The 20,817-nt window shown below is 39.6% G+C and overlaps 1 protein-coding gene across 3 annotated transcripts; it reads left to right on the top strand.

Annotated features, from left to right (window-relative positions):
• LOC129170359 (long-chain fatty acid transport protein 6) lies at positions 1 to 20,726 on the top strand. Of its 3 annotated transcripts, XM_054757793.1 has the most exons (10): positions 1 to 516; positions 5,513 to 5,716; positions 5,917 to 6,075; positions 6,539 to 6,663; positions 9,109 to 9,303; positions 11,825 to 11,915; positions 11,996 to 12,194; positions 14,674 to 14,771; positions 18,762 to 18,892; positions 18,973 to 20,726. In XM_054757793.1, exons 1-10 carry the CDS (start codon positions 45 to 47, stop codon positions 19,147 to 19,149), a joined length of 1,851 nt encoding a protein of 616 aa, XP_054613768.1. In that variant the 5' UTR covers positions 1 to 44; the 3' UTR covers positions 19,150 to 20,726. The 3 variants fall into 3 exon arrangements, with proteins under 3 accessions (XP_054613768.1, XP_054613771.1, XP_054613770.1); XM_054757796.1 differs by lacking the exon at positions 9,109 to 9,303; XM_054757795.1 differs by lacking the exon at positions 5,917 to 6,075.
• Positions 20,727 to 20,817: the final 91 nt, after the last annotated feature.

A 20,817-nucleotide genomic window follows, 5' to 3' on the forward strand; every position in this document is an offset into this window, starting at 1 on the left:
TCACTGTTTTGTGTGCTTTTGAGGAGCAGTATTCTTACGCCACGATGTTAACTGCGGCGTTTACTATTTTAGCGGGGCTACTGGCTGTTCTTGCCTATCAAAAAGTGTTTAATCCTTTCCTGTGGGTGGATTTAAGGTATTACTTGAAACTCCGGATGTACAGAAAGTCTTTGCAGGCTCGGGCGCAGCAAGGAATTATCACATTTCTGGACGGCTTTCTCCTTCAAGTGAGGAGGAACCCCAACAAAGCCTTCATTATCTACGAGGACCAGAGGCTAACATACCAAGATGTGGACAGAAGAAGTAACCAGTTTGCGAACCTATTCCGGGAGATGTCTTTAAAACAAGGAGACATTGTTGCGCTGTTGATGTGCAACGAACCGGACTTTATGAGCGTGTGGCTGGGACTGTGTAAACTGGGCTGTCAAGTCGCATTTCTGAACACCAACAATAAATCCAAATCAGTGCTTCACTGCATCCAGACTTGTGGAGCCAAGGCGCTCGTTGTGGGCACAGGTATTGCTGTTACTCTCACCCTTTTCTGCACTCTTGAGTCAAATAAAGTGTATTAAATGGCTAATACTGTTGAACATTTCGACCCCAAAGTAGTATCATTCTTAATGTGCAGTTTTACGTATTTCATTGTTGTGGGAGATAGTCAGTGGTTCACTTGACGTGAATTGACGTGATTGTCTGTTTCAATAGTGATGGTATTAGCGGTGGATACGTGGAATGCATTTCCCAGTATTTTCCAAGACAGGCACCAACATGTGTAAAGCTATCACTTGCAGGGCAAAGTACCATAGCATGAACTTACACATTGTACTAATGTAGAGCAGGGGTCTCCAACAGGTGCCTCGTGAGCCTGATATCGCAGAAGCTCACCAAAGGTCAAAGCATATTCGCTGCAACTCTTTTTTTTTTTTAAACATTATTTTTGTAACTGTTCAATTCAGACATTATGCTAACATAAAATCAATGACCACACTGTTTGAGTGGCGATTCGCTTCATAAATCATCATTTAAATTTTGCCAGTCATGTGCTGTAAATAAAACATAAATAGTTCACCTAGTGATGGAAGATGGGGACCCCTGATGTGGAGCTGTATTCCAGACCATATTTTTAGGGCCAGCTGAAAAATTGCAAGAATTTACATTTTTCACTGTTGGATCTTAAAGGAAAACTGCACTTTTTTTTGGGGGGGGGGGGGGGGGGGGGGGGATTTTGCCAATCATCGACATCCTTATGTGAGACATGAACACATACAGTCATGGAAAAAATGATAAGACCACCCTTGTTTCTTCAGTTTATTGATCAATTTTAATGCCAAATGTTTTCGGACAAGTACAGTATAATGATGATAACAAATATAGGTCACAAGAGTTGAATTTAAGAGCTGATATCTAACAACTTCCATGGTTTTCTTTATAATCACCAAGATCACATAAGTTCTTCCATGAATAGCTATAGCATTGTACTGCCAAAAAAATGTAACTCTTATGAGCTATTTTTGTTGTCATTGTTATATTTGTCCAAACAAAGGTACCTGTGGTTGTATCAGGCATTCAAATGAACAAGAAAATGAAGAAACAAGGGTGGTCTCATCATTTTTTTCCATGACTGTAAGTTTTTCTCTTTTTTGTGTGTTTTAAAAATATAAAAACAGATAAAAAGCGACAGCTCAGTAGTTAATGTAATGGTACCCACCTATGCCGCCTACAAAGCCCGCTATTAAAACACCTCCAAAAACCTCCGGCAAGGTTTTATGGTTTTATATCCATGCTGTGTCCTTGTAGTAACAGTTTCATTCATGATAACGTAATGTAATACTTTGAGTATTTTCTGTATTTCGGCCACTCCAAGCATTACCGGAACTTTCTTGCTCGGCGCATTGATTTCACATCGCGAAACAAACGCCTACACCTAGCGTTAACTTTGCCAAACCCAGAAATAAAAACACAGCAGCAGTGGTGGGACCTCGAATATGTAGCCATACCTTTTTGGTAGTGTCTGAGGCGTTGTGAGTGCGACGCTGACGCGCTACGGGGTGAATGCTAGTCTGTGGTGAAGCTAGTCTCTAGCCGGTGTGTTATGGCTAAGGGTCAATACGCCAGTAACGTAGTTCGATCGGCATAACAATGTTAATATTAGCTTGGTTAATATACATGTCACATTATATGTAAATGCAGCGTTGTTGGCACTTTTTGGAGACTTTCAGGTGACATTATCGCAAGTAAGTCCCATACATGCAGTGATTAGCTGTCTCTCTTTATCTGTTTTTATATACTTTAAAATGCACAGAAAAGAGAAAGACATATGTGTTCATTAGAGATGCTGTGATCAGGGTTTTATGCTGCCGATACCGATCATCCATGAGTGGAATCGGCCGATACCGATCACATAGATTGAGTGTACATTTTTAGGTAAATGTACTGTTGGCTATATCAGCCGTCACCAATGTTTTTTCTTGTCAGAGCTATTTTTGTAACATTTGTTTTTAGAGCAAACAAAGCGAATATGCTTGTTTTACCAGAACATTAACAAAATGCTGGTATCCACAACTCATATTTTGTATTTCAGAATGCATTTCTTTCTGGTGTTCTCGCATTATTAACTGAAAACCTAGATGAAAGCAGGCTGGCAGGCGCCTCACGTGGTCGTGGGGGGCTCCCTGGTGCCTGCGGGCACCATGTTGGTGACCCCTGGGCTACATGATATGAAAAGGGAACCATAAAATTCAGACAAAACATATTTTACTTATTTTTTCAAAATCACTGGTGAAACTTAGAGGATCAGACGCCTTCTTTAAGAAGAATTTGGATGCGAGAGGACACAGCTCACTAATCCGGATTCCTCCACCGCCGCCGACGGCCGGCCATCCAGTCCGACGAATCCAACCACTTTTCGGGCTATCCGCCTTAGACCTCCGACTGCCACGCACACGTTTTGGCTAAGTAGCCGCGAGCTTCGAAAACTCACCACACCCTGCCAAGTGCCCGGCCCACAAATGCCGCGCCACCCCCGCGAGACATTTTTCGGTGTTATAAAGCAAGTATCGGCATATGCCGATACGGTGCTTTTTCACAGGAATCGGCCAATACTTATCGGCGGCCGATAAATGGGAGCACCCCTGGTGTTCTTGTCTCACATAAGGATTGTGGATGATGGGCAAAATTCCCCCCAAAATTGCAGTTTTCCTTTAAAGATGTTCTAAGTAGAGCTTCAAAATGCACAAAGAAGAAATGGGAAGGGTGCAATTTTCTTGGGAGTAGCGTTAAAGTGAAATAGGCTGTCCATCGGCTAATCAAAAGCTTAACACAACAGCCTTTGTGAAAAAATGCGGATTTAACGTCATTTTCTGTTAGGTACTCACACTGTCATGGTCTCTTGATGGGAAAGGCAAAAAATCTTTCTATCTTTGAACGTGGTCTGATTGTTGTGTTGCATAAGCAAGGCCTTTCGCAGCGCGCCATTGCTGCTGAGGTTGGACGCAGTAGGCGAGCGCAGTCCAATAACCATCAGATCTGTGAGAGAAGGCTTTTAAGAACAAAAAACGTCTTCAACAGCACCGTCTTCTTCAACACCACAAAATTGCATGTTTGGAATTTGCATGAGAGCACCAAAGGTGGGACATTGAAAGGTGGAAGAAAGTTTTATTCTCTGATGAGAAAAAATGTAACCTTGACGGTCCAGATGGCTTCCAACGTTACTGGCATGACAAGGAGATCCCACCTGAGATGTTTTCCACACGGCACAGTGGAGGGGGATCCATCATGATCTGGGGTGCTTTTTCCTTCAATGGAACAATGGAGCTTCAGGTTGTGCAGGGACGTCAAACGGCAGCTGGTTATGTGGAGATGTTGCAGCGGGCATCCCTCATGACTGAAGGCCCTCGTCTGTGTGGTAACAGCTGGCTTTTTCAACAGGACAACGCTGCAGTTCACAATGCCCGCCTGACAAAGGACTTCTTCCAGAGGAATAACATCACTCTTTTGGACCATCCTGCATGTTCCCCTCATTTAAATCCCATAGAGAACATTTGGGGATGGATGGCAAGGGAAGTTTACAAAATGAACATCAGTTCCAGACAGTGGATGCCCTCTGTGAAGCCATCTTCACCACCTGGAGCAACATTCCCACTAGCCATATGTCGGTCGCGAACGAATCGGCTCTAAGAGCAGGCTCTTTGAAGTGAACGACAGGAGCCGGTTCGCGTCGTTGGGAGCCAGTTATTTTTTTACTCGTCTTTTTTTTTGTTCAAGGCGAATGTCATGTGTGGCGGTGTCTCTGTGTCCACACTGAGCAGGGGGAGGGGTTAAACACAGGCTGTGGTGCTCTTAGAGCCGATTCGTTTGTGAAACACTTGCATGAAGAGATTTGACCTATTTGGACTTAATTCGTCTATTGAGATGGGTTTTTGTTTTTGTATTTTATTTAGAATATAACATTATAATATATTTTTGTAGCTGCGCATTGAGATTTAAATAATAAACGTTTGATATAATGTATTTTTTACATTGGTAATTCATTTTACACAATACACGTAATTTGGTAATAAATTCATTTAAGACAAAAAAAAAAATCTGAGGAGCCACTTGGGAGCCAAAAGTGCTGCCTCTTTTTAGTGAGACGTTTTTTTTTGGCTCGGCTCACTAAAAATTTCCATTACAAATTCCCACTAGCCTCCTGGAAACACAAGCATCAAGCATGCCCAAACCAATCTTTGAGGCGATTAACAAGAATGGCACAGCTATTCAATACTGGGTCTTTTTTTTTTTTTTTAAACATTTTATTTCTATTTTAGGAGGGTTTGGGGTTTTTTTTTAGCTGTGGTCTTAAACTTTTGATCAGATGATAAACAGCCTAATACAGTTTCATCCTTGTTTGCACTAAATTGCTTTCTGAAAAACATTTTTTGTCACACTCCCATTTCTTCTTTTGGCATTTTGAAGCTCTACTTAGAAGCTCCTTAAGATCCAACAGTGCAGAATGTACATTTTTGCAATGTTTCAACTGGCCTTAAAACTTTGATCAGGAATGTGTTGTTAAGGTAAACATAAAAGGGAAGTGAAAAATATTGATCTCATCACGCTAGTATCAAACTGATACTGATACTACCCTTGGTATCGATACGAGGATATATTTGGATCGACCTGTCCATCCTGAGCTTCTTGTTGAGTCAACCCTCCGGTTTTCAAACCTCCCGGGAAACTAGCGGACTCTTTTTTTTCCCGGCACCCTCCCTCTACCCGCCTTAATAGTTTCTCGTATTTTTCCTGTATTTCACCTTACATGGAAAAAAAAAATCCTCTCCAAATCTGGCAGAGCAGCACAGCTTTCAGTTCGCTCAGGAACACTCGGTCAAGATATGCAAAATACATCCTGAATTAAGTTAAGTCAGGCCTTCAAAATAAAAGAAGCACGCCACCAAAACAACACATTTGCATCACAGCGGGTAGTCGGGCCTGGTTGAAGATCAGAATTTCCCGCTCATTGTGTCTCTTTGTCCAGGTTTGGTTCATTTGGCGGAGGATCTGCTACCAGCGCTAAAGAAGGACAACATGACTGTGTTTGTGGTACATCACACAGCGCCTTCGGAGGATTTTGTCAGTCTATTGGATAAGATGGAAAACAGCTCAACAGAACGCCAAAGCGGGCTTCCCAAAGTTGACATCATGTCCAACTTCCTCTTTATATTTACGTCAGGCACAACAGGTACTGTATTAACATCGTATCCCCCCCCCAAATGTATCCGAGTTTACTATGAATAACAAATGCTGTTTTATGACGTCATTCATGAAAATGCCAGCTCACTTATTCTTAAAAGACACAAGATGTTTTTGCATGTTATTGCAAGATGTTGCTGACTCTCCACTGTATGGTGTCTGCACTAACTGGTGGCCTCCCTTGGACAGGTCTCCCCAAGGCAGCCTGTGTAAGTCATCTTAAAGCCATTATGAGTATGGCATTCTTTCAAATGTGCGGCGCTACATCTGATGACGTCATCTACATCACCCTTCCTCTTTACCACATGTCTGCTTCCCTGTTAGGAATTGGAGGAGCCATACAGCTTGGTAAGAACATCATAAGAGCAGCTGTAAGGAAAGCGTGTCAGTCATCACAGTATCATCATTGATTCTGATCTGGGCAGGCGCGGACGGCGTCATCGTCTAATTTGCATAATTGGCAGCGACGCGTACATGTCATTTTTATGAATGCTGTGGGCATTTGCATTTTAAAATATGCAAAGTTTTCCATGTGTCCTATTATAATGTGTTTATGAGCGAGGGAGAACAGGTTGTGTTGAACATTAAACTTTGTACTCTAAAACTAGTCAATGTAGATACAGTAATCCCTCGCTTATTGCGCTTAATTGGTTCCAGACCCGACTGTGATAAGTCCGATTCTCTCTTTACAAATGGAATATTTTTGTAGTTACAGCATAGAAAACCTGTTTACAACCTTCTAAATATGTTTCCTTCCTTACAATACTGATGTTGCTTATCTGTCCTCTCTTTCTCTTCACTTGTATCAAAGGTGCAACTTGTGTCTTAAAGAAGAAGTTTTCAGCCGGTCAGTTTTGGAAGGATTGTGTGAAATATAACGTGACTGTGGTGCAATACATAGGAGAGCTGTGTCGATATTTGGTCACCCATCCCAGGGTAAGATGAACATTTTAAATGATTATTTTGGGATTCTTGCATTTTTCATGCTGTTCAGATGAGGCATTTGCATGACTGACTTCTTCCCAGGTTGTAATATGAGCCAGTGATTCTCAACGGTGGGTGAAAGGTTTTAATCTGTTTTATTCTGAAGGGGATTTTTTTCATGCAGCGGGGTGTCGTCCATTAATACTCTTTGAAACCCGCTGTCATAGAAGAAGACCAACAATGTTTGTTAGTAGTCTACTGTCATTAAGATGTTGAATATGCCAGTCCTGTATCTTGTTGAGCCTGAGAAAGTCTTTGCAAGTCTTGTATGCTTATTATGTATCTGCTGTTTCTTAGTTATTGAGTTGTCATATTTGGAGGTGTTCGGAATCACCATACAAGATACAAGATACAAGAGAGTTTGTGAAATTGCTAATGCTAATCGCTAGCGTGCACAGGGGATTGTCAATGTAAATTAGCATGGAGCTACCGCATTTGTTTAAATGCATTTTGTTTGTGTTGAATGTCATCGAGAAATGATTGTGTATCTCGTGTAAGTTATAGTTGACATGCTTTATTTGTGTATTTTCCATTCCACAGCGCTTCAAAGCAAGCAAGTCAGAAACGGAACTCAAATGGAGTCTTTTATTGAGACCCTGTCGTATCCGTCTGCTGAACGAGCACGTAGGGCCCAAACATTAACCGGAGCAAAATAGAAAACCTCTACAGTAGACCTTCAACAATTAATTAATGAATTGATGATTAATTAATTAATCCACAACTTTGGTATGTGATTATTTGTTTTCTGATTGAAAAATTTAAATATCTTCTGATTTCAGCCTCTCAAATGTGAATATTTGTAAATTTCCTTTGCCTTCCATGAAAGCAGCCCTATTATCTTGATGTTTCCGGTGCATAAGCCGCCACTTTTTTCTTAAACTTTGAACCCTGTGGCTTACACAGCAGTGCGGCTAATTTATAGCTACTGTATGTTCTAATCTCATGACATCTCCTTTACTTCAGAACTACTACTAATCATTTGAATACTGTGCCGCTCACGAGTCAGTGAGGAAACGGTAGGTCTTTCTTTGGCAGGAGCCAATCACGAGCTGTAATTGAACTCACAACGACCTTGTCAACTCGTTGGAAATCGCAGGAGGTCATTACTCAATATAATAGTCTGACTCACGGTGTCATCTTACAAATAATGCTAAAATCATCACACGGCAACTGAACACTCAAAGGGTAGGTAAGAAATATACAATACAAGTACCAATATGAGTTTAAAATAAAAACAACAACAACTATTGGGGTGCTGCAATGACTCATCAGCTTCATCTGTCCACTAGAGGGAGCCAGAGGTGCCCAAAGGAAGGCTCCTCTAGCTCCCTCTCCCCCAGTAGCCATGTCCAATGAAATGCTTTGCTGGGACGAAATACATGATGGGAAGTCGTTAAAATAGTTGTTGTCTTTTATTTCAAACTCATATTGATATTGTGTATTTCTTAGCTACTTTTTGAGTGTTAAGTTATTGTGTGATGATTTTAGCGCTGTTATATTGAGTAATTACGATTCCCAATGGGTTGATAAGCTTGTTGTGAATTTTTTTTATAGCTCATGATTGGCTCCTGTCAAATGAAGAGTCCTCACTGACTCACGCGCGCCACAATATGCCATTTTATGACGTGGACATATGCGGCTTATAGTCCAGTGCGGCTTATATATGTTTCAAATCTGTTTTTCTCTATAAAATTAGTGGGTGGGGCTTATACACGGGAAATTATGGTATTCACATACATCAGCTTTGACTGTGGAACACAGTGATTGACATTTTTGCCTTTTCTGATATGTTGACCAAGCCGCTAACTGTTTGCTTTTGGTTCATACTGATTTGGCCCTTGTAGGGCAGCGGTGTCCATACTGCAGACCGAGGGGCCATCTGCAGCCCATGACTGTTGTTTTATTGGCCCTCGGCACATTCTAAAAATACAATTACAAAGGGAAAATAAAAAACAACAGCAAAAATCGAAAACCCCCCAGCAATTTTACGAGAATAAAGTCAAAATGTTAGGGGAATAAATGTTACGTCTTTACAGGTAAGAATCCCAGATGGAGAGCCACTCCAGTTTAAGTCAAAAAATGTATTTTAATGAACAAGATAAAACTTGAAAAATCGTGCAGGCAAAAACTGAGGTAAACGGTGCAAAACAGGGTATCAAAACAAAAGAGGACAACTAAAACACTACAAACTGGAGTAAAGAAAAACCCACAGCCAATCCGAGGAAGCTCACTGCAGTCACGATGAAGGAATGTGGTCGTTAAAAGCATCTAGATTTTCTTCATATCGTTCATCCATTCCACAGTCAAGCTATGGCCGCCATGAAACCTTTAAGTACTCTTTGAAAAACGTCCAAGTGCTGAAGGTTAAATATTGAATTATTCCTCATCTACATACAGGTTCCAGAAGAGAGTAGTCACACCGTTCGGCTTGCAGCAGGAAGCGGGCTTAGGTCAGATGTGTGGAAGGAGTTTGCCAAACGCTTTGGGAGAATCAAGATCAGAGAAGGTTACGGTTTAACCGAGGCCAGCATCGGCTTCCTCAACTACACGGATGAGGTCGGACCCATTGGAAGAGCAAGCGCCTTCAACAAGGTTGGGAAGTAACAAAAATATTTTTTGTTTTTTAATGTGCAGTAATAACTCGTTTTTTCTTCTTAATTCATTCCAAAAAGTCTGACAAAAACCGCAATGTACGAAAACCGAAAAACATTTTTCTCTTGGGAAATAATGTAAATTCAGTTAATCTGTTCCAGACACCCAAAAATATTTAAATAAAAACATTTTATAGAGAATAATTGCAGTTTTGTGAACATTTAGCATCACGTTTATTACCTTTTATTGAAGACTCTTGTTGGCAAAAATGGTGAGGAGCAGAGAGAGAGGAGGAGATCAACACTAACAACAACTTGTCAACGTCTTCAGTTGTTTGTGATATCTGTTTTGTGAACACATTTACCCCTTTTACAGCTTTAGCTTCCTTGATTTTTTTCTTTCTTCATCAGGATGGACTTTTTTGTTGATGTGGAATTGCATTCCTCCTGGTCAGATAGGCCACACAGACACCGTCTTCATACTTTGAGATGACTACTTTCTTGAATTCAGTAGTGTTTCTCACCTTCTTTATCAAATAGCTGGTGCTCACGATTTTCTTTGGCCCCATGGTGGGTTATTTAACAGTTGCACTCAATAAAAAATACCCAAAAAATACACACCAAGGTGTCACGTCCCCGGTTTGGGCCCTCGATTCAGCGAAATGAAACAGTACAAGGCAAATGGACTAGTTGTTTACTAGTCCAAAATATTGCACGATCATCGAGAGAGTACAAAAACCGAGGCAAAATTTTGGCAAAAATATTTGTCTGTAAAACCAAATTCTAAAAAACTATGGCTTACAAGAACCAAGGTTTGATTTGATTGACGACTTAGTCCAAGGGTGTCCAAAGTGCATCTGTTTTCTTTATTGACCCACGGCAGATTTTTAAAATAATTTTATAATAATAATGAAATAATTTAACAGAAAAACTAAAGAAAAAAAACAGCAACAGCAATAATACAATTTTAGTAGCTAATTTTAGTAGTTGAAAGGTTTTTTTCTTTCAAAGCTGACCTGCAGTTTTTTGTTGAAGTCTGACTTCTCCGCATTTTTACACGTGTTGCTTCAAAATATCCAAATGGCCCTTGCATCCTTTAATTTTTCGGTATTTGGCCCTCTGTGGAAAATTTAAAACTAAGTGTCAAAGTGTTTATTTCTCATAATATTACTACTTTAAAAAAAATATTTTTTCTTTAATATTTAATATATACCATGAAAATTATTCCTCATAATATTACCAGTCTATTCTCGTAAAATTGAATAAAAGTTGTATTTCTTGTAAGGATACAACTTTTTTTGTTAATATTTTTGACTGTTCTCATAAAATTACAGCTGTTTTTTTCCATTTCTGCTGTTTTTTTCCATATATTTTAACTTTCTTTCTGTAAATGTTCTTTTCATAATTATTCTTTTATTATAACCTAGGGGTTAACATGTTTGCTACACAGTCAGGAGATCGGGAAGACCTGGGTTCGAATCTCTGTTTGGGAATCTCTGTGTGGAGTTTGCATGTTCTCCCCGTGTGTGTGTGGGTTTTCTCCGGGTACTCCGGTTTCCTCCCAAATTCCAAAAACATGCATGTTAGGTTAATTGGAGATTCTAAATTGTCCATAGGTATGAATGTGAGCGTGAATGATTGTGAGCCTCTCGCCCGAAGTCAGCTGACCCTAGTCAAGCGGCATAGAAAATGGATGACTGGATGGGTAACTTTTCATTAGAACTTTTTCTGCAACCTAATTTCCCCAAATTACAACTTTATTCATTGTTTTGTTTGTTTTTCAGAATATTAAGACTTAAAAAAAAGTATTTCTTTAATATTTCAACTTTATCTTACTAAGATAATGTTTAATTTTCCTCATACTTTACAACGTTATTTTCATAAAATTACCCTCTTAATATTTTGACTTTATTCTTGTTAAATTACTGCAGATTTTTCAATTTGCAAAAAAAGATCCAAGAGGCTACAGAAATTACTTGAGAATTATCCCCCCCGAGACTTGCTCCAAGAAGCTTTGATACGCACCGCCCGCGTTGTTTAGGCAGGTTGCGGTGCATTCAAGGTGCGCTCATCTTGCATTCACGGCTAGTTCACGGAAATTATGCGCGCCACAAATTTTCAAAATTGCAAATATTTTTTTTTGCGCACTGGCACACAGCCCCGTACAGTTTACACATAATTCACACCTGTTAACCACCAATTTAGTCACTGGCATGCTAAAAAAAAAAGGCATGCAAGTGCTTTTAGCAAAATTTTGTAGCCATTTGTCCTAAAATCCATGCGGCAATGACAAATCTACTCAAACAACGACAGACCATAAGTGCTTTACATCACCCATACGGTACTGCCTATGCACGGCTATGGAACAGGTCTCACAAGGTACTAGTGATAGTAGTTGTAGTAGAAATGTGTAAATAGCAAGAAGATCAGTGGTGAGCCCAGCAGGTACAGTACAGTTGAAAAGGCTCATTTGTTGCATATATGATGCTAAAACTGCCATCTTCTCATTTCTGCTCCATCAGCTTTTAACGCCATTTGAACTCCTGAGATATGACACGCAAACATACGAGCCACTCAGAACAGCCTCTGGGAGATGTGTACGAGCGCAAAAAGGTATTTCCACAATCGTTACACCATTATGTCCATTCTTTACTGTTAAAAACAAGTAATTGTAACACATCACTGGTGAGCAGGTGAGGCTGGAATCCTGGTAGCTCCTCTGACACCTATGAACCAGTTCCTGGGTTACGCTGGAAATAAGGTCCAGTCTGAGAAGAAGTTGGTCAAGGATGTGTTCCGGATGGGTGATGTCTATTTTAACACTGGGGACCTCCTGCTTCAAGACCAGAGAGACTTTCTTTACTTCTGTGACCGCGTTGGAGACACGTTCAGGTAGTGGTCACTGTCACAAAACATTTTCTACGTTTTTCTAATTCCAGAATCTGATACTGGAACCACTAATACAGGTATGTGATATTATACCAGTTTCATACTCGCTCAGTGTGCCACTTTGGGGGGCACCTTGAGGTCACAGAACGAGGTTTGATGGTTGGTCCCCGTCAATAAGCACCTGCGTGGTGCATCTCTGGCATTCTCGCTGTCTTCCCTTCACCTCAAAAACGGCCGTCAATTGGAGACACCAGATATATGACTGTGAACCATGAGAAGCTCAGTTGAAATGCAGTAACCAACCACTTGGTGGCAGTAGGGGTGGCCTCTTGGTGGCCTCCCTCACCAGTCTTCTTCTTGCCCCCTCAGTTTGTGAGCTGTAGGCAGATTTAGAAAAAAGTCATATCCTTCCATTTCTGGAGTGGGCATGTTGTTCCAATAGCTGAAGAGAGGAGGACAGAAGAAGACGTGCTGCTGGAGGCCAACATGAAGAAGTCATTCATTCATTCTCTACGCCGCTTATCCTCACTCACTCCATCTGACTTCGGGTGACAGGCAGGGTACACCCTGGGCTGGTCGCCAGCCCATCACAGGGCATACATACTGAATCTAGAGAAACAACCATTCACTTACATTCATAACTTTGGACAATTTAGAGTCTCCAATTATGCATACATGCATAATATGCAAATTTTTGGAATGTGGGAGGAAGCCGGCGTACCCGGAGAAAAACCACACACGCACAGGGAGAACATGCAAACTCCACACAGAGATGTCGGAGATTCAAACCCAAATCCCCTGACCATGCTAACCACCGCGCAGCCACCTGAGGGTACACCGACAGTCCCGGTGTGCGACAGAGAGAAGACCATCATCCTCTGAAGAAGAGGGATTGGCGCTGCTATTGATTTAACGCAACTCTGTGGGATGCCTCACGAGTTGGAAATATTCTTGTAACCTCTCCTGTCCGAAACTTTTCCATAATTTTTTTCTTCATGTTGCAATCGTAGCATGAATACTAATGAAGCAGAGACTGCACCTCCCAGACACAGGTGTACTACAACAATCACTTGGCACACATTAACTGTACTCAGGGGATCTCCATTTCACTAACTGTGAAATTATTTATTTTTTCAAATTGACTTGTTGATAAAAGCAATAAAAGGCTGAAATATCCAAGTGGGTGAATAATTTTGCACGTCACTGTAGATTCTGGGTGTCTGATTTCATTCGGTACGGCTTTGTTAACGTATGCCGTAACGAGGCAAAGGCGAGAGCTAAGTGTGAGGAGTATAGGCTAACACTAGCCCACAAAGCGCTGGAGCCTTCAAAACAAAAGGGGCATCCAGCAACCAAACCTTCCTTGGACTTTTTCAAGAAAAATCAACAAGAGCCTCAGATCTGTCAGCTAAACTAATTTATTTATATAGTCATCCCTCATTTATTGTCATTTTAATTGGTTCCAGAGCTGACTGTGACACACTGTAAGTGAATTTCCACGAAGTAGGATTCTTTATGTATAAATTGATTATTTTCATAGTTAGAGCAGAGAAAACCTGTTTACGACCTTCCAAATACGGTTTTTAACATTATTAGAGCCATCTAGACATGAAATAACACCCCTATAGTTACCTTTACACTCATATTACCCACTATAGTAGACACAGAAGAAATAAGCCATTCAAAACATAAATAAGACTCATGTTGGTGTGTGTTGCTGTAAATGTGTTCCGGTGCTAGGGGAGCTGAGTGGGGCGTGGACAGGAAGTGACGTCAGGGGTTCAGAGTTGAGTTTTAACTTGGTGTGGGTTACGGCCACAACTGTAGTGTTAGGGATTATTGTGCCTCTTGTTAGATAATCCAAACCAGCCTGTTGTTCTGGCAATCGGGTCTTGTGCTTGTGTGTCTCACCGAACATTACAGTAACATTACTGACACCTAGTGACCAGTGTAGAATTCTACATATCCTCGCAACATCTTTGAATGCGTCTTCTGAATGCTTTGTATTAGTATTTCAGTTCATTTGGCAATTTTTATGCTAGAAAATTCTTAATTCAATCTTAATCAAAAAATATGCAAAATTAGCTCAAATACTGTATGCATATTTTCTGACTAATAATAGGCCATGGTCAACCACAAAACAGCATGATTTATTAATATGTTTTTTTTGCTATGAGAGTGACTTCGAAGTGTGAGTGTCGTGGGATTACTGTACAATTAAATTATATTTTACATTGTTGAACTTAAGTGAGTTGTTATTTTCAAATCAAACCAACACTGTTAACATTTGAATGGGCCCCTGGGTCATTTTCAACAGAAAAAGTTGAGCCCTGAAGCCCTTTTTAATATGTATTTGTTGCATATATTGACTTGCTGTATTTCAGTCATCTGGAAGCCTCCAATGTGCTACGCAACAATGTCATCCATGTCCTGAGTAAGCTCACAGAGATGGAATAATTGCATCTGGCGCTGTGTCTTACAGGTGGAAAGGAGAGAATGTATCCACCATGGAGGTTTCAGACGTTTTATGTCTTCTTGACTTTATACAAGAGGCCAGTGTTTATGGGGTCACCATACCAGGTCTGTCACACTGCAAGTCATGACTTCACTGTACCTTTCAACTATGTAAACTTGTACATTGGCACTTTGTTCACTTAAGCTTTCAATGTAGCCGTACAGTAGAGCTCCGCTTTTCACTCTGTTTGGCGTTGTTCTATGACGCGTTTAGGTGCTGAACCAATGCGCAGCGTGAACTCTCTCCCTGCCTGTTTGGAGGCGAGAGACGAGGACAACACACACGCATGCACATGGCAATATATGGAGGCCAGCAAAATTATCCAGGTCATTTTCATTTATCGTGCGATTAATTGATTTATTTATTATTGCAAGAGAGTTTTCTGAGCGAGAAATCTCGTGACACCCCGGCAAACGTCATTAAACTGAAGCAGGCTGTTCATCAGCTGATCAAAAGTTAGATCACAGTAAAAGCCGAAAATGGCAAAAATGTGTCATTTTCTGTCAGGTATTCACACTGTCATGATCTTTTGATGACAAAGGCAAAAAAGCTTTCTCTCTTTGAACGTGGTCGGATTGTTGAGCTGCATAAGCAAGGCGTAGTAAAACAGTCATTTGAAACTTCTTGAGGGTTATGGAAGAAAAAGTCAATTGGTAGACCCAAAAAATTGTCACCAGCCTGAGCTGGAGGATCAGTATAGACAATCCTCAGCCCAAATGAAGGTTGTTACTGGTGCCGAGTGTAGTCCAATAACCAGCAGACTGCACCTGCGAGAGAAGGATTTTAAGAGCAAAAATACGTTTTGTTTTGTTTGTTTCTCATAATACTTTTAAAAAAATATAAAGAAATATATTTTAAAAATTCATATTTCAACTCTATAATAAATTTTATATATATATATATATATATATATATATATATATATATATATATATATATATATATATATATATATATATATATATATATATAATTTGAAAAAAACAAGCATGACAGAACAATAAATATAACAATCAATATAATATTATAATATATAAATAAGATGAAGACAAGCAAAATAAAGCAAGTTTCAAGACTCTTCTGACTTGTATTTAGCAAACATCAACTGCTTGTATTGTTTCAGTACATTGTTTGAGTTCCTTACTCAATCCGTTCCATATTTTCATTCCGCATACTGAAATGCTGTGGGTTTTCAGCGTTGTTCTCACATCAAAATGTTTTAAGTTTAATTTTCCTCTAAGATCATATTTGTCCTCTCATATCGAGAAATACTATATGAAATTTTTGGGTAACAAATTATTGTTAACTTTATATGTTATTTTAGCAGTTTGAAAATGTACTTAATCAGCAAATTTTAATATCTGTGATTTTAAAAATAAAGGATTTGTATGTTCTCTATACTCGGCATTATGAATTATCCTCACAGATCTTTTTTGCAGTACAGTGAGTGAGTGAAGATTGCTTTTATAATTATTGCCCCATATCTCCACACAACAAGTTAGATATGGTAATACCAAAGAACAGTAAAGAGTGTGGAGTGATTTTTGATCAAGGACAAATTTTGCTTTCTTCAATATTGAAGTATTTCTCGCTGCCTTTTGTTGTATATTTTTATATGAGATTTCCAACTCATTTTTTCGTCAATTATGATCCCCAGAAATGTATTTTCTTTCACTTTTTCAATACCCGCTCTGTCTATTTGTATTTGATCTACGTATCCTTTCTGCTATTTCCAAATAGCATTATTTTAGTTTTACTTAAGTTCAAGGATAATCTGTTTCTGTCAAACCATGACTTTAATATGACAATTTCATCCTTGACCTTTATAATTTGTTTTTTTGTGCTTTCCCCAGAACAAAAGGCAGTGGTATCATCCGCAAATAATACCAACTTTAAGTCCTTTGTCACTTTACTTTACAAATGTCGTTTACAAATTTAACAGTTTTGGTCCCAATATTGACCCCTGAGGCACTCCACACGTGATATTTAAACTTGCAGATGTGTATTCTCCTAGCTCTACAAAATGGTTCCTGTTTGCTAGGTAGCTTTTAACCCAATTCAAGACTAATCCTCTGATTCCGTACCTTTCTAATTTTGTTGTTAAAATATTGTGATTAATTGTATCGAAGGCTTTTGTAAGATCCATGAAGACTGCAACTGCACACTTCCTGTGGTCTATAGCATTAGTAATTTCCTCCGTGATTTCAATCAGTGCCATAGAAGTTGAAATGTTAGCGTTGTATCCGTATTGACTACCTGCTAGTAATTCATTCTTATTAATACATTTGTTCAAACTGTTATTAAATAGCTTCTCTGTAATTTTAGAAAATTGAGGTAATAAGGAAACTGGTCAGTACAACATAAGTGGTCATACCAGCCCAAATATTAGATGGATGTGCCTCAGCTTTAAAGTGAGATGGAGTCGATGGACTCCGTAAATTTCACTCTACGGAAACTGCTTTACTGAAAGTGTCGAGTGATATTCTGATGTCTGCCGATTCAGGGAAATGCACTCTCTTGGTCCTTCTGGATCTGTCGTCAACTTTTGACACAGTTGACCAACAGATCCTGTTGGGAAGGCTGAGACACCGTGTAGGTCTGTCAGGGTCAGTCCTACGTTGGTTTGCTTCCTATCTATCTGGCCGTAGCTTTAGTGTTGTAGTGAACCAAGTAGAGTCTGATTCAGTAGAACTGCTGTGTGGAGTCCCTCAAGGTTCTGTTTTGGGTCCTGCTCTGTTTGCGTTGTATTTGCTCCCCTTGGGAAAGATCATGCAGAACTTCAGTGATGTTTCTTACCATCTGTTTGCTGATGACGTCCAGCTTTTCTGCTCCTACAAGCCATCTGAGGTTCAGAAGACTCCCTGAAAAGCTTTTTAGAAGAAATCAAGCATTGGCTGAGTGCTAACTCCCTGCAGCGAAATGCTGACAAAACAGAAACTCTGATTATTGCCCCTGATGACTCCATCCCAGGAATTATGCAGTATTTGGGTGACTTAGGCCAGTCATCCAAACCATCCCTAAGAAACTTGGGTGTTATTTTTGACAAGGACATGTCAGGGCAGCACTGTAAACAACTGACAAGAAACTGTTTCTTTCAATTGAGAAAACATTTCCATTGTCAGAAATATGGTGTCGCACGACGATCTGGAGCTTTCGTTTCTTCGCGATTAGACTATTGTAATAGTCTCTTCTCATGTCTAGGAAAGAAAGACCTGTCTCGCCTACAATTGGTGCAAAACTCTGCAGCAAGGATTTTGAGGCGTACAAATAGGAGGACACATATATCCCATTCTAAGAACTCTTCAATGGCTGCCAGTTTCTTATCTGAGAAATTTTAAAATTCTAGTTCTCACTGATAGAGCGTTGCATGGTCATGCCACTTCTTATATTGGTGATCTGATTCATCCCTAAATTCCTGTTCGCACTCTGAGGTCTGTGGATCACAACCTACTGATGGTTGCTTGTTTCCAGACCAGAGGAGACCGATCTTTCCAGGCTGTTGCTCCGAGGCTTTGGAATGATCTTCCTCTATTTCTGCGCTCATGAGACTCTGCTGATGCTTTTAAAACCCAACTAATATCGTTTTTATTTGTTAAAGCTTTCTGATTGGGCTGATGTGACTACTGTGTGGATACTGTGATTTTTTTAATATAATTGTGAAGCACTTTGTGACTTTCTTTGTCTGTGAAAGGTGCTATATAAATGCATCTTACTTACTTACTTCATTCAGGGACTGATCCACCTAGTCCTAACACAGAACACAAGCTTAACTTTCACTTAATAGAGGGGTGTGGCAACTGCTACATAGACTCCGTGTGCCTTCATTCTGGGCTCTTGGTCAAAATTTCTCATTGATGATAGACTCCAGTGCTGTAACCAAGTATATTGCTCTTATGTTTTAATACAATTTGAAAACTTTTAAAATTGTGTGATCATAGGCTACTTGTCAGATAGCAATGCTAATTCATCTTATGTCAATGTGTTGTTAGACTGAAGCACCTGGAGTGAGTGAGAAACTTGTTTTTATTGATTATTGGCTTTGTTGTCAATTGCAGGACATGAAGGCCGAGCAGGCATGGCTGCTATTGTTTTAAAACCGGACCACAGACTGAATGGTCCAGAACTGTATAGACACTTGGTTGAAGCACTTCCTCCATATGCCTGGCCTTGGTTTCTCAGAATACGGGTATGTCACGTTTCTGAACTCCAGTTTGTATTTTTGGAGTTGAGAATTTCAACGTTTTGACCATCTCACCTTGTTTGCAGCCCTCTCTGGATGTGACAGAAACCTTTAAGCAGCAGAAGGGGAAGCTGGTCCAGGAAGGATTTAACCCAGACATCACACTGGATCCGCTGTTTTTCTTAGATATCACTCAGAAGGACTATATTCTCATCAACGGGTCCCTGTATGAGAATATTGTGTTGGGAAAAATCAAATTATAATATATAAGTAATAAGGTCTTCATTAAAGTAATAGCATTAAAATAGATTGCGTTTACATGTAATGTATAAGTACAGAATGATTCTAGTTTCTTGTCAGCACAGTTGTAGCTATTGTTCCAGTGGTGCTCACTCAAAATGCAGAGTAAACCTGCATGTACTCAGTCAACCCCATTACCTAACACATAATGTTGCAAAAACGGGAAAAAATGCTCATATATAATGTCATATATAAAACACTATTGCAAGACCCAGCTTAGCGCAACAGCAGCAAGATATCCAAAGTTACAGTAAAGGAGAGACTGTATGTAATGCAGACATAAACACGGAATACCTTTTTTTTTCATTAATAATGTTTTATGCTTTTGTTAAAGCAATGTATTTTTGTATGTTTTACTAAAATTTTGGAGTGAATTCTGCATTCTGTGTGGTACATTATGTTAAACTGGATTTGGGTCCACCTTTCTCAGTTACACACTTGTGACCAATGCTGGGCAAATTGTCTCAAAAAGTAATTAGAGTTAGTTACTAGTTACATTCACAAAAAAAATAATAGAGTTACTCCTTCAATTACTTATTAGTTACCAGGGAAAGTAATTATCGCATGAGTTTAAATATATACTGTAAAGGAATTTGGATTTATTCTTCTAGTGCCGTTGAGAAATGTTTTATGAGAGGAGGGCTGACTTGCAATTCTCTACCAAAACGCTAGCTTGTTGACTAGCTATTTAGCTTTCTGTGTGGTCGTAGTGAACAATGGCGACTGAAGCAACATCCATTTCACTGTTTGTAATGGTAACAGCCTTGTATTGTTTGAAATAGTAATTCATTAGATTACCCGTTCCTGAAAAAATAATAATGTTACTACCAACACTAATTGTGATGCAAATATTGTGACGTATGTCCTGTATTCACATTTCAGTTGCCTTTCATTTCTATAATTGCCATTCAATAGCAAACTTGATCTAGGAGTTAGATAATTGTGTGAAACATGAGTGTTGCAAGCGTCATGGTGTTGGGCTGCATGTTTGCCGCCGACACTGGGGAGCTGTGGTTCATTGAGGGAAACATGAATTCCAACAACTACTGACGTTCTGAATCAGAGCATGATCCCCTCTCTTCAGGAACTGGGCCGCAAGGTAGTTTTCCAATGTGGTAACTATTGATCCTAATAACACTTCCCAGATGATAACTGCTTTCTTGAGGAAGCTGAAGGTGAAAATGGTATATTTCAATGAAAGCCGTTGAGAGATTAAATGTGAAACGCCGACCCCTGGATTGTCTGAGGATATTTTGACGTGAGTAACATTTTACCAAGGCGATGTGAGTGAGCCTGTGTTGGCTGTTTTTTTTTCCTACCCTACATTTCTTCTTTTTATAGGCACTGTCAACAAACCCTGAATAGAATTGTTAGCGTCAATGCTTACAGAAACACTGTTATCGAATAAATTAAGGTACAGTCAAACTGCATTTTAATGAGATTTACATTTAATCTAAATTGTATCAGTTATGTTAATCAATAATAAAGTAAGTGCATTGTCCAGAAACAAATAGAGGAAATAAAGGAAATTATGATTTTACACCAGCATATGTGATTGTGTGTGTGCGCTGGTGCAAAGACTTACCTCCAACTCTTTCCTGCCGACTGTAGTGCAACCGTGCTATGTTACT

The sequence above is a fragment of the Dunckerocampus dactyliophorus genome, chromosome 17 (assembly GCF_027744805.1).
Source record: "Dunckerocampus dactyliophorus isolate RoL2022-P2 chromosome 17, RoL_Ddac_1.1, whole genome shotgun sequence".
NCBI lineage: Eukaryota > Metazoa > Chordata > Actinopteri > Syngnathiformes > Syngnathidae > Dunckerocampus > Dunckerocampus dactyliophorus.

Bases quoted from the DNA above. Each gene is read 5' to 3' on its own strand.
- LOC129170359 (XM_054757793.1), top strand. From the start codon at position 45: ATGTTAACTGCGGCGTTTACTATTTTAGCGGGGCTACTGGCTGTTCTT. The intron at 6,664-9,108 runs GTAAGATGAACA...ATCTACATACAG, and splicing joins ATTTGGTCACCCATCCCAGG to GTTCCAGAAGAGAGTAGTCA. The intron at 9,304-11,824 runs GTTGGGAAGTAA...CTGCTCCATCAG, and splicing joins GAGCAAGCGCCTTCAACAAG to CTTTTAACGCCATTTGAACT.